Raw genomic sequence first — 13295 nt, forward strand, 5'->3', positions numbered from 1 at the left:
CACTCTAGAAAAAATTAACAGATTTTTATTATTATTTTTTTTTTTGGCAGATTATTTTCTCCTCTGCAACAAGTAATTGAAATCTGGAAGTACCAGACCCACACTTTACTAGTAAAATGCAAAGTAGCTACTGTCTTTGACACACTACCACCAGTTAATGAGCTCCCTCTTGTGGTGCGTCGTTGAAAATCATAAATATATTATTTTTAATAATTGAAAAAAATATAATAAAAGAAAAGAAAATGTGTATAATTATGTAAATAGTCCAAAACTCAGACTGAAAAAAAATGTTTCAAGAATGCAATTCATATTTAAAATAGGCAAATAAGTTTAAAAAAAAGAGTCTAAAGCTAACTTGGTAACCTTCACTCACGTTCACATTATGGTGGGACTTGGAGAGTTCCAGATCTTCACAAGTGGTACACATTTTAAAAAGTCTGAGAAGAACCTCTAAGTTGTGTTATTTCACTGAATGTGCAGACAAAATGCACTTTCTATGTTTTTTTTGTTGTTTTTTTTTTATGTTAAGCTTGTATATATGAGCACTAACAGACACATACTGAAGTGTGCAGTGTTGGGAAAAATTTTTCAAAAAAGATTTAACATCAGAATTAATCAGGTGGATTATTAACTCTTAAACGAAGAATTTTCAACCAATTCTTTTGCCTTTTTTAAAAATTATTTTATAATATTACTGTAGAAGACTACCAATCTCAAGTCACCTTACAGTATCAAGGTTTGTGCGGTATCCCAGAAATCATATCATGGCGATACCCAACCTTCATTATTACAGACGAATTAATATTCTGTTCGTCGTGATTATATATTCACAATAGGTGTCGATGGACTGAAATTTACAAATAGAAAGTAACTCTGCACAGCAGCTAGCAGCCGTTAGCTGTTAGCATCCAGCCGCTCTGTTTCACGTGGTTCCAGACCACGGTAGTGTTTTTAGCAGCAGTTGCTGCAGCAGTGCTGCTCTTGAACGCACCCTCATTTTTTGTCGCGGGTAAATTTGCACCGATAGATCAAAACGAGCCCTGAAATCGACTATATAGTTAGTGAGGGACACGCATTTTAGTTGGCCTTAGTGGCAGCGCTTTTCATTAAATCCTAAAAAGATTAGTTTAAGTTGCTGTTGTAACTCTTCCTGGTAGGCCGTCTCTTCACTCTGCCCCGGGCTCGAGCAGCTGACACAGACCAGACTGATGTCGCACGGGTAAGTGTAATACGTTCATTTGCACAAATGTTTCTGGTGAAAATACGGTAAAACTGTGCGTATTTATGTCTTTCTTTTGATTAAAAAGCTAAAGCTGAAGCGCAGGGAAAAACCTTTCAGTGTTTGGATGTGAGACAGACAGGCAGACATTTTTCTCTTCACGTGGAGAAAAAAAGCTGAATCTGGAGGTTTGGAGGTCCAGTGTAATTGCTCAGTTTGCTCTTCTGAGTTCGCCTAATTACAAATTAGCCACATGTCTTCATAATTTCCCCCTAAAAAAAGTCGTCAAAACGCTACATACACATTAGCTGCACTTGCGGCCGTCGTCCACTGAGGGCGCTCTACTTGTTGAGGCGACAGCCTGTCGGAGTGTGGACACTGGAGCATCGAGCTGTTAGCTAGCTGCAAGTTACATACAAATTCAAAAGTAAGTTCTCTTGTTCTGCCTTCTTTTTTTCTTAGGAATTTATTTGCAACTGTTTTGAGGGTAGGACAGTTTCATTTTGCGGCTCGCTGTTTTTACATTCACGTCGAAAGTATCGTGTTGTTTGCAGATGCTAATGTTAGCCTCTTAGCTATCAACTTTTAAGTATGCTGTTAGCTCGATGCTAACTAGTTTTTGGACAGAACGAGCACGAAAATAATGTACTATAACGCTGAATGAATATCGTTTATTCAAATATTGGTTAACTTAGCAAATCTTGTCGTAGTTTGTCTCTTTGTGTGGTTGTAATGTCTTTAAGTAATTAGCAGTTGCTAACTTTCGATGTCTGCACTGAATATATGGATCTGAACACATTGGTTACATATAAGAAGGCAAAACAGGGATTTCAAACATATTTTAATAATTTTCACGTTTGACAGTGGCTTGTTTGTATCAGAAATCTTTCCATTCATTAGCAGTGTGTTTAGGGGCGGTGACAAGATCGCCATATTAATGACGTAAGTGCGATGTTCTGTTATTAGCTGCGGTTGTTCTTTGCTGTGAAAATGCTACCTTGTACACCAAATATGTGTTCTAAATTCGTTTAACAGCATAATTTAAAGTTGCTTATATCCACAATGTGATTTCTAGTCGTGTCAAAAAATATTTGCCAGATCATTGCTTAAAGCGACACTAAGGAACTTTTCAACCTTAATAAAACATTTTAATTTCTTTTGTGATGATACATCGACTTACAGCTAGTTGAATGACCCCTCTGTCACGGGCTGAGGGCGTCAGTATTGCTTTCACTTGGACTAAGCAACTGTGAGGAGGGTGGTAGGAACCCTCCACACTAAAAAACTCCAAATGTGCAGACTGCTTTACGGCATGCGTCACATCATGATATAACATTGTTTAGCCACCATGAGATTCATTACCTCGTCGCTATCCGTCCTTCACACAGCCACTGGAAACAAATGAAGGCAAGTTCAGTCCAACAGCACGCCACCGGGAGCAGCATTTTACGACGCCACGCACTAGTCCTCATGGGAACTGTAGTATTCATTCAGGCAAAACACTACCGCTTTTGTCCACTGGCGCCGCCAAAATCAACGAAAACTGAAAGTTCGTTAGTGTTGCTTTAAGATGCTGCTAATTAAGTGAATGCATTTAGATTTACATGTACAAATTTAGATGTACAAAGATATTGAACTACTTTTGGATTTTTACCTCTTTTCTTGTCCTGAAGGAAAACACATTGATTTTCCATTTATTTATTGATTACAGTGCTGTCGTCGTTCAGCCCTGTGTGTGGGTTTTGTGAATGTTTGTCGACAGCATCAGAATAGTTTAATTGAAACTGTAAATTTGCCCCATGGATGTGCCATGTTGTTAAAAAAAACTAAGGTAGAAAATGTAAATATGAGTGTTTTTGTGTATAAATTGTACAAGCCACAGTATAAATGTAAAAAAAAAAGAGGTTGAAGGTTTACAATAAAACAATAAAATCTCTTAAAACACTCATAAAACATACATATAGAAAACTCATTTGTAGGGGTGGGATGAGACACTCAGCTCACAAGATGAGACATGATATTATTGGGTTCACGATCATGTGGCGAGACTAGATTTCTACTATATTTTTAAGAAAACTAAAATGACAAAATATGGCTGGAAGAATAGACTTTATAACTGTCACAAAACAACATAGGTATATTTTGAAAGGTTTAATAATTTGCATTCATGCATGGTTTAAACATGGTGTTGAGCTGCATGCATGCAACACATGCTAACAGCTGCAGAGGACATCTGTTGCTGTGTTCCTTCTCCTTTTCAATTTCTGGAAGACTTCATGTTGCAAAGGAGCACTACTGGCCCCTACAGGTCACTAATAGAAGCTCGGCTATCACACAGTGGTCTGATAGGCGTGTCCTGTGCCCGCGAGACAGCTTTTCACGAAACGAGAAATCTTGTAACGATTTAGTCTCGACTCATTTGAGAGCCTTGATGTTGATGTTTTACTTTCAAAATATTTTTTATTTCGTTATCATTTAAACATTCATAAATTCCTACTTTTGTAATCACCATGTTTTTTCTGAAAATTAGGGCACTAAATTGATATTTTCCAGAGATTTTAGTGATTTCACACATGCAGATCTTGTGACCATCATCACGACTGTTCAAATCATTTACCTTTCTTCCCCAAGAAACATTCAATACAGCAGCATCAGTAAATTTAAAAATCCTAAGTGGTATCGGGAGAATACCTCAGGCTGGAATTAATTTTTCTGAGCATGATCTGCCATACACATCAGGGAATTCGTTTAAATAAATATCTTTCAGTTCATCATAGAACAGTTGATTGTGTAATACTACACATACCACAAATGCTCATATGCCTCTTCATTCTGCATTGAAATTAGTTTGACAGTTTGAGTTTCCTAACTTGTTGTCTCTGGGTTTGCAGCATGGAAGAAGAGGATGAATGTAGTCAATGCACCGAGACGGACTCGGACTCGCCAGACAAGAAGAGAGGTGGAAATGGTAAAGTCCGCTGGACTCAGGAGGAGGTGAGGATAATGTCAGCACCGCCTTAACGTAACCCTACATGTTTCAGTGACTTGGTTTTGGCAAAAGAAGGACTCCAGATACCCATATGGACAGTAATTAAGGACAAATTAACATTGGTTAGCCCTGTTGTGTGTAAATGTTATCAGTCTGTGATTTGATATATTATGAACATCTAGGTGGCTTCAGACTTTATAATGTACTAGTTTTGATCTGATTTTGATTTGATTTTCTTTGTTGCACAGGATGAAAATCTCAAAATCCTGGTCAATAGCTTTGGGAAAAAAGACTGGAAAGTCATTGCCAGTTTCCTGCCGGTAAGAACAAGTCAGAGCAAAATTAGTCTGAAAGTTTGATAAAAATAGGTAACTGGCATGCCACTACAGCTTTGAGATCACATTAATAACACACAGGATGTTTGATGTGGCGTTCGCAGGGCCGCACGCTGCACCAATGTATACACCGCTGGAAAAAACACGTCAATCCAGATTTAGGAAAGAAGCCCTGGTCCAAAGAGGAAGACGAGAAGGTTGCTGATTTAAAAGCACAAGACAGACTTGACTGGAACGACTCCGATTATCAATATCCTCCTGTTTTACATTTTACTCTGTTATTTTTTTACCTGACAAGTTAATGGAGCTGGTGGGCTTTTATGGCACCAAACACTGGGAGATTATTGCCAAGCACATGAAGGGGCGCCTGTCAAAACACTGTGAAGAGCGCTGGCAGAGCTACCTGGACCCAGTGATGCAGAAGAGCTATTGGACCATCGAAGAAGATCTCATCATCTACAAAGCCCAGGCTGTTCTGGGGAACCGCTGGGCGGATATTTCCAAGCTGCTTCCTGGAAGGTGGGTTATATACCAGTGATTGATCTGTACATACTCACACCAAAGTTGCCCATTTTTTTTTACCTTTGTCTTTCTATGTAGAAGTTTGGACTTTTTTTTTTTTTTTTTTAGTTTGTTTTTTATTCTTCTGGCAGATCAGACAAGTGTGTGAGGAATCGCTGGAACGCTCCCATCAAACGCAGGGCCGAGCTGGGCTGGTACAAAGATGAAGCTGAAAGCATCTCCCTCGATCTGCAGCAGTTTATAGAAGGAGAGGTACGGTGCTAATAGAAGTTAACACATCCAGTAGAGGTGTGTGTGTGTTTTGAGAATTTGTTTTTACTTCAATAACATTGCATTAATTGAATTACCTCGGTCCTCCATGGTCAATTCATGCAAACTGCTTCACTCAGTCTTTTTTCCTGCAGTAACTGGATGCGATGTGAGTAGCCGGTTAAACTGTATGAAATCAAACCTCTGTGTAATTTAAATGAACTTCTTATTGCCACAGGTGAACTTCAAATGTGATGTTGTACTAGATGCTGAACCAGTATTTAAGGAATTGGTAAGCTTGACACTTAAATTCCTTTCAAACAGTTGCTTTACTGAAGTGTTTCTGGACTTCTGCAATGTTAATGTGTGTTTACGCCTCTGTCGCTTTGCTGAAGATTCAGCCCAAGAAACCAGAGCAGCAGCAGAAGGAGTCTGTGAAACACAAGCAAGAGGAAGCTGCTTCTCCTCCAAAGGCTTTGCCACCAAAAGCAGAGGCTTCCTCCTCGAGTCCCCCTTCACGTCCCAGTTCAACGTCCAGTCCCAGCTCCACCTGCGCTGCTGCAGCCACGGAGAAGCAGGCGGATCAGAAAATGTTTGCTGAGGCTGCGCTGAGGATGATCGCTGAAGACATGCTCCCACTCAGGTGACTCACACTGCCAATCACCGACACAGTGTGTTGTTTAGAAAATACATCTGTCCCGCAAAGGACAGCTCTGTAGTGTCCTTGTCCACATCATGCTTTGCATATTTGAGTTGTTCATCAGTAAACGTACCTGACACATGTATTTCGTCTTTGCTCCTCCCAGTTTCGTTGAAGGCGCAGGCTTCAGGTCGTTCATGGGCACCATCAGCCCCGAGTACAACAAGCTGACTCAGCGTTCTGTGGGTCTGCTGCTCTACGACCACGTGGAGAGAAACATCAAGCCTCAGCTCATCCGTGACCTCAAGGGCTCTCTTGCCCAAGCCAAAGGCAGTGAGGGCATCATTCATGTCACCTTTGACCTCTGGACGGGGTCTCCGTCCCGACCGCAGGACAATCCCATCGTTGTCGTGCAGCTCCACTTTGTGAATCAGGCCTGGCAGATCCGTCGTCCCGTCGTGGCGTTCCGTCACCTCAGTCAGAAGAACCTCAGCACGGCCGTGGCCAAGGAGCTGGAAGGCGTGCTGCTGAGCTACGGCATCTTTCCACAGAGAATCGGCTACGTTCTCAGCAACCAGGCCAAAATAGCCCTGACCAGAAACAACCTGTTCTGCAACTTCAAAGTCATGTGTTCCTCTCAGCGAGGAGACCCAGACGGAGAAGAACTCGTGGCGTTACTCTCAGACCAGACCTCTGAAACAGAATTGCCCTTCTCAGAGCTCCAGATTGGGACCAGGACCGCCTGCGTTGCCAAAACGCTCCAAATGGTGATCGAGGACGCGTTGAAAAACTCCAGAGTTGTGGAGAACCTGCTCTTCCAGGTCCACAACGTGGTGGCTTTCTTCAAGAGCAGCACGTACTGGAGTGAGGTGAGAACCATACCAAATATCAAAATAAGAACATCTGTGTATTCTTGTGTTTTAAACACCTGCTGTCTTTATTAGGTGTACATATTTAGATCCCAAATTACACAGCAGCTTCAGATTGTTTTGATTTTGAGGAATTTCTATTTTTGAGCGGTAGCACATGTTGTGAAACTTGTCAATAATTTCACATTATGTAGCTCTCTCATGCTCCCAGTTTCATGCCTTCTTGAAATAAGTGTGAGACGTTTCACTCTTCATTTCGACCTCTGATCCCTTTTTAATACTATTTATCGTCCTCTGCTCAGGTTTTGTTCAAGAAGAGCAACCTGTCGCTCTGCCCTCCTTCCACCAACTGCAGCTGGAACTCCATGATGCTGTCGCTGCGCCGCATGGTGCAGGAGAGCGCCTGGAGCGCCACCATGGCCGTCTTATCCCACGCTCGCATCGAGGCCAGCGACAGCAGCAGCATTCCACCGCTGGTCATTGCCAAGAGGGAGCAGGTGGTGGACATTCTGGGCCTTCTGGAGCCTTTTGAGGAAGCTCTGCAGGTAGGAGAACAGGTCACAGATAATACAAGAAAATGTTTTGAGGTCATTTTTGGTTGAGTTTTGTAACTTCTTTATTTTCCATCGTCTCATGAAGGTCCTGCAGGGGAATGGTGTGACCGTCTCCAGCATCGTACCAACCCTCGTTGTCCTTGATAAGACATTAGAGGACCGTTCCACTAACTACACTCACTTCCGCCGAGCTCTGCGCACGGGCCTCTGCAAACACTTCCAGTCTTTCATTCAGGAGAAGGACTTGATTCTAGCTGCTGTGCTCGACCCCAGGATCAAACTGCAGGTAATGAATTAGCACACAGGCCGTGGCTGTTGTACTTGTTGTTCTATCTGGTTATTTCACATGTGAATGATATAAATGGAAAAAATACTCATCCTCATTGTTTTTTTTTTCTCTCCTCTTTCCAGCCATTTTCTGAGGAAAAACTAATGGACCACACAGATTTCTTAGTCCCTCTGTCAAAGCGTGAGGCTCGCAGCATTGTGGAAAGCGAATGTGAGAGCTTGGAGGCCTCGGCTTGTCCTGTGGTGAAAGTAGAAAAGGATGAATCAGGCGGTGAGCTGATGGAATCACAGGCTGACGTTGGCAGCGGGACTGAGGCTACCGGAAACGGCCAGAAGCGCAAATCCTCGGACAGCTCCCCCCAGCCGCCTGCAAAGACCATGAAGACGTGCGAGGTTGAGGCGTACCTGTCCGAACCTCTGTGGGAAAACACCTCCAGCATTATCATGTACTGGAAATCTGCTGTCCGGTTCCCCAAGCTCCAGAGCATTGCCAGGAGGCTGCTGGCGGTGCCAGCGACCTCTGGAGGGTTCGACCGGCTCTGCTCGATGGCGCTGTGCATCGTGAGAGCGAAGAGGAACCGCCTGCCGCAGCACACCACAGAGAGGCTCCTGCTGTACAAAAACTCTTTCAAGGCAAAACCTGCCAGAAAGCCCAACGGGGTCAGCAAACAGTGAAGAGGTCAAGCTGCAGTTCAGCGCCTTTGTTTTCTTCTTAAACTTCTCGAAGAGTTTCTGACCGAGAAAAGCTGAAAGAACTCATTTCTTTTATTAAAGTCTATATGTTCTGTGCGTATTGTAATAAATTAGCAACTTTGTTTTTAAACAGTTGTTTATTTTGGAAGTTGTTTGTTTAGTGATGTTGTGAAGTTACTGTTTTTCTTTTGCAAAGTTTGAGGGATTCAACTCTGACGGATTGTTAAATTCATCTGCTGATTTTATTGCAGTCACCTTATGTTTCTACTGTAAAAATAAATAAGACGGTAAACGTTTCTTTTTGTGTCTCTTTATGTAAATGTTCAGAATGTAAGCTTGGTATTCATTCAGATACGATCCTGTCGAGTAGTCGTGAAGTGCACAGCGGTCGTTTGAGGAGTGAGGTTACTGAAGAATTATAGGGGTTTTTTTTGTTTTTTTTTCACCCCAATGTCTTCGTCATTGTGGACACGTTTAGGTCTGAAAATGACTGAATGCACCATGAACTTTGAACCCATTTTGGAGATTGCAATAAACCCTGAGCTGAATCTTGCTACTGAGATCAGTTCTCGATTAGCAGACAGTTTGGAATCTACATCATTTGAACATGCTGTTCCTCAAGGTTCAATAATTTCAGCTTATTTGAGATGTTTTTAATCCCTTTCACAAGTTAAAAGTTAATGGTTTGGGTTTAACAGTGTATTAACTGTAAATTGTATCAATCGAGTTTTTTCCCCACCTAAAAATGAAATGGAAAAGAAATGGAAAAAGGGAACTCATGTTCAGTTCAAGTACTTTAAAAAAGTAAATCTTGGAAAGTAATTTGGTTCATTGACCTGAGCAAAAGTGAGAAAATGCAAAAGTTCAAACTACTTTTTGACTAATGTCTGGGGATCCGTGGATATTCTCATGTTTTAAACACCTGCTATCTTAGATGTATATATTTATATCCAAAATTGCATAGGGAGATCATGCAAACTCAACATAGGACCAACCAGAACTCAAACTGTCGAGAGTGATGACCACTACACCAGAATGCAGCATGTAAACAACCACAATTGAATTTCTATGTTCGCTCCGTGTTTTATTTTGGTGAGTTTTAATGTCACTGTTTCTTTGCAGCCAGCGGAAATTTACTTCTGCTTTCAAAATTGATGCTTTTATTTTTGAGAGCGCTGTTTCCTGGTTTGTGTCGGTGAGGTTGCTTGACGGCTGCACGGAGCGGAGTTTGAAACGAAACGGAGAAAACAGTATTGAATTTTTGTAATTTCATTGTATTTTTTGATTAGCAGCCCCGTAGAGAGTCGAACCACCAGGACGTATGGCTATTTATGTTAAAATTGTAGAAAGTCAAAGTAAAAAGTCATGGAAAAAAACGTGTGCAGGGCTCAAGACCTATCGTCTGTGATTGGCTGAACGAATGTCTTACGTCATCGTGTACTTCCGGGTCACGGCTCTTCTACATGTGCGTGGAGGCGCTGATCGCTCTGTTTCGCTGAAAGTGAGAAAAACTCACTTATTGTGTTCCGACGAGTTCTGAAGGACAGGAGGAAAGGGTTTAATGGAAGGAGGCTTGTACGGACCCACTCCTCTGAAGTCAGACATCAGCTGTTAGCGGGAAAATAACCTTTGCAAACTCGCGTGGCGCCTCTCTGGGTCGGCGGTGTTCGCCATGGCTCTGTACGTGAAAGCCGCGGAGATCCTGGACAAGGCGGAGAGGAAGCAGGGCGCCCTCAAAACTCTGGTCTACGACAGTAAGTTCTCCAACATCAAGCAGCTGTTCGCGCTGGTTTGTGAGACGCAGAAGTTCTCCCCCGTCCTGCAGGAGATCATCGAGGCCACCAAGCTGCTGAAACACACCAAGCTGAAGCTGCAGCTGGCCAAGGTGCTGGTGTACGACCTGCTGATGGGCCAGGGCCTGAAGTGCGGCGGCTCCTGGAAGGCGCTGATGATGAAGCACCGCTCCAGGCTGCAGGCCGAGCTGGCTCGCAGGAAGGTGAAGCTGGGGGTCAGCAGGAACGAGGACCTGCTCCCCGCCGGGGTCCAGCAGACACCCGGGGACAGGCTGCCCAGGTACGTGCGCGTGAACACCCTGAAGACCACCGTGGAGGATGTCGTGGACTACATGAAGAGGGATGGCTTCACCTACCGGGGACAGGCCCTCAGACTGGAGGACCTGACCCTGAAGGACAGAGAGTTTGTGAAGGATCTGCACCTGCCGGAGCTGCTGGTCTTCTCTCCTAAAGCTCACTTCCACGACCACTTCTTGTACAAGGCGGGTCACATCATCCTGCAGGACAAGGCCAGCTGCCTCCCAGCCCACCTGCTCAGCCCCCCTCCTGGGAGCCGTGTCATCGATGCCTGCGCCGCCCCTGGAAACAAAACCAGTCACCTGGCGGCTGTCATGAAGAACCAGGGCAGGCTGTTTGCCTTTGATTTGGACGCCAAGCGTTTGGCCACCATGTCGACCCTGCTGCTCCGAGCAGGCGTCACCTGCCAGCAGCTGGCCAACCAGGACTTCCTGAAGGTGGACCCCGACAGCCCTCAGTATCAAGACGTGGAGTACGTCCTGCTGGACCCCTCCTGCAGTGGATCAGGTAAAGTGATCCGTTATCCAGATCCAGATGTTATGAACATGTGTAAAGGAGTAACCAGACGTGTAAAATGTGCAATTTAGATGAGTGAACATCTGATCCTCTTTCAGATGGCACCTAGCGAGTGTCCTGTCTTAAAACCATAAAAATTGTAAAATTGAGTGGTTCCACTGCTTCCCTGGGGACAAATCCATCTAAAGGTTTTGTTGTATTCACACTTCAAACTGTATTTGGTATATTTGTACACATATCCCAACATTGATGACTGCAGGGAGTTTGAAAAGCGGTGGGCTTATATATATATATATATATATATGTGTGTGTGTGTGTGTGTGTGTGTGTGTGTGTGTGTGTGTGTGTGTGTGTGTGTGTGTATGTATAAGTATATGTTACAGAGTAAAGCGCCTCTTACAAAGTTTGTTTTTAAATAACTAAACACTTAAATTGTTAGTGGTTATTATTGTTATTGTTGTAATTACTAATGATTATGGTGTAAATCTGTATGTTTTGTCCAGGTATGGTGTGCCTCCGAGACAACGCCTCTACTGACAAGGAGAAGGAGAAAGAAGAGGCTCGTCTGGCCTCCTTAGCCTCCTTCCAGCTGCGATGTCTGAATCACGGGCTCAGGTTCCCCCGCCTGAAGCGCCTGGTCTACTCCACCTGCTCGGTCCACAGCCAGGAGAATGAGGAGGTGGTGACAGCCTGCCTGCAGCAGAACCCCGGCTTCAGGTAGCAACTGGTCCCATCAAAAGCTCTTGGGATTCACCATAATCTTCTGAAAGACATTAAATTCACCCTGCCATGTTTTCTCAACAGCCTGGGCATGAAAACTGTCGTTGATGCAGTATTTGGTTCTAAATCTTTACATCGTTTTCCGTCATAGCTCCGGAAATCTAGAACTCATTGTTATAGTGTGTTAAACTTGTTTCCATTCATTTCACAAGGCTGTCGTGTGTCGAGTTGTGCTTGAGACGGTTTGTCTGGTCTGTTCTAGGCTGGTTCCTCTGCTGGCTCAGTGGCCTGAACGAGGCCTGGAGCCACTCTCACAGTGTCTGCGTGCGAGCACAGCCAAGACCCGCACTCACGGCTTCTTCGTGGCTCTGCTGGAGCGATGCAGAGAGGGTGCGGATGCCAGGCGGGAAGCAGATGTCCTGATCAGGTACTTCCATGTCATTTATAGCTATTGGCGCATACTTACATCTTTCATCGTTTACACTGAGTTTAATCTCAATGGGACACAGGAAGACATGTTGCAGGTCCATCACATTTATTATAGCCTCTGTTTAAAGGTGCTGTAGGCAGGATTCGGCATCTCCGCCGAGATTAGGTAAACCTAAGCAAGATGGTGATTTGAAACCCAGCACAGCCAATCCTGTCCTGTTTTCTTTGATATCACGCCCTTACGCAAGTTAAGCCCCTCCCACAAGAACGTGCGACGAACGCCCCTCGACCAATCACGGTTAGAGCCTCATGGGCTTTTCTGATTGGTCAAAGATACCTGGAGCTGTCGAGATTCCTTTTCAGCTCAGAACAGAGACAGATGGAAACGCTGCGCCCTCGCGGTAGTGCAATTATGCTACACTCCTAAAGGATTTTCAATGGATACTCTAACATTTAATCCAAAGAAAACACAGAAAAATTAGCATTGACTAGCAAAATCCTGCCTACAGCACCTTTAATTAAATCTGTTTGGTCGCAGCCCCTCAGATGCTAATCCAGCTCCAGTCAGTCCAGCTGTGTCGGAGAAGAGACCTGCAGCTTCAGAGGGAGAAGAGTCTGAGGCGTCGGAGACGGAGGACGGTCCGACGCCTGCAGCAGCGGCAGAGCAGACTGACGCCACACCCAGCAAGAAGAGGAGGAGGAAGAGGAAGAAGAAAAAGAAGCAGGCAGCAGCTGAGTGAAATTCAAAGAGACTTGTCAGAATTAAATGTTTTATTTGAATATATATGTCAAGTAAAGAGAGTTGTTTCTCCATCACATCCCTGTGCTGCGTCATTTGTGGGGTTTTTCTTCCTTTGTTTGGAGAAGTTTTCTTTTTTTGTGGCATTTATTGAGATGGAAACTGGAATAGTTACCAAGCAGCATGGAGGCATCCTGCAGTGCTGATTTATTGATCCTGTCAGAGTACAGACTGGAGCCAAACTTCAACTGAATCACCTCCATCTATCAAGAGAGAGCTGAACTCAAACTCAGGAGTGAAGATGGATTTTTATGTGACAGTCAGACAAATATGCAGCTGTCACTTTATTTACATCTGTTTATGTTTAAACAAGTCTGCTTCACGAAGTGATGTGAGTCAGTGCTGTAGGTTTTCTGCTTGAGGATGAGGAAAAATAATAATAG

The 13295-nt window shown here is 43.8% G+C and overlaps 2 protein-coding genes across 4 annotated transcripts; both read left to right on the plus strand.

Moving 5' to 3' along the window:
• Positions 1-982: 982 nt before the first annotated feature.
• mybl2a (v-myb avian myeloblastosis viral oncogene homolog-like 2a) lies at positions 983-8655 on the plus strand. Of its 3 annotated transcripts, none has more exons than XM_030118468.1 (12): positions 983-1219; positions 4111-4213; positions 4457-4528; positions 4648-4740; positions 4842-5062; positions 5197-5317; positions 5553-5606; positions 5710-5957; positions 6121-6823; positions 7126-7368; positions 7463-7663; positions 7789-8655. In XM_030118468.1, the coding sequence occupies exons 1-12, from the start codon at positions 1209-1211 to the stop codon at positions 8338-8340; spliced, it is 2622 nt and encodes an 873-aa protein (XP_029974328.1). In that variant the 5' UTR covers positions 983-1208; the 3' UTR covers positions 8341-8655. The 3 variants fall into 3 exon arrangements, with proteins under 3 accessions (XP_029974328.1, XP_029974330.1, XP_029974329.1); XM_030118470.1 differs by lacking the exon at positions 983-1219 and adding an exon at positions 1586-1646; XM_030118469.1 differs by lacking the exon at positions 983-1219 and adding an exon at positions 2142-2161.
• Positions 8656-9815: 1160 nt separating this feature from the next.
• Positions 9816-12923, plus strand: nsun5 (NOP2/Sun RNA methyltransferase 5). The gene is made up of 4 exons (XM_030118497.1): positions 9816-10955; positions 11468-11681; positions 11947-12111; positions 12652-12923. Exons 1-4 carry the CDS (start codon positions 10031-10033, stop codon positions 12851-12853), a joined length of 1506 nt encoding a protein of 501 aa, XP_029974357.1. The 5' UTR covers positions 9816-10030; the 3' UTR covers positions 12854-12923.
• Positions 12924-13295: the final 372 nt, after the last annotated feature.

Source organism: Salarias fasciatus, chromosome 20, assembly GCF_902148845.1.
Source record: "Salarias fasciatus chromosome 20, fSalaFa1.1, whole genome shotgun sequence".
Taxonomy (NCBI): Eukaryota; Metazoa; Chordata; class Actinopteri; order Blenniiformes; family Blenniidae; genus Salarias; species Salarias fasciatus.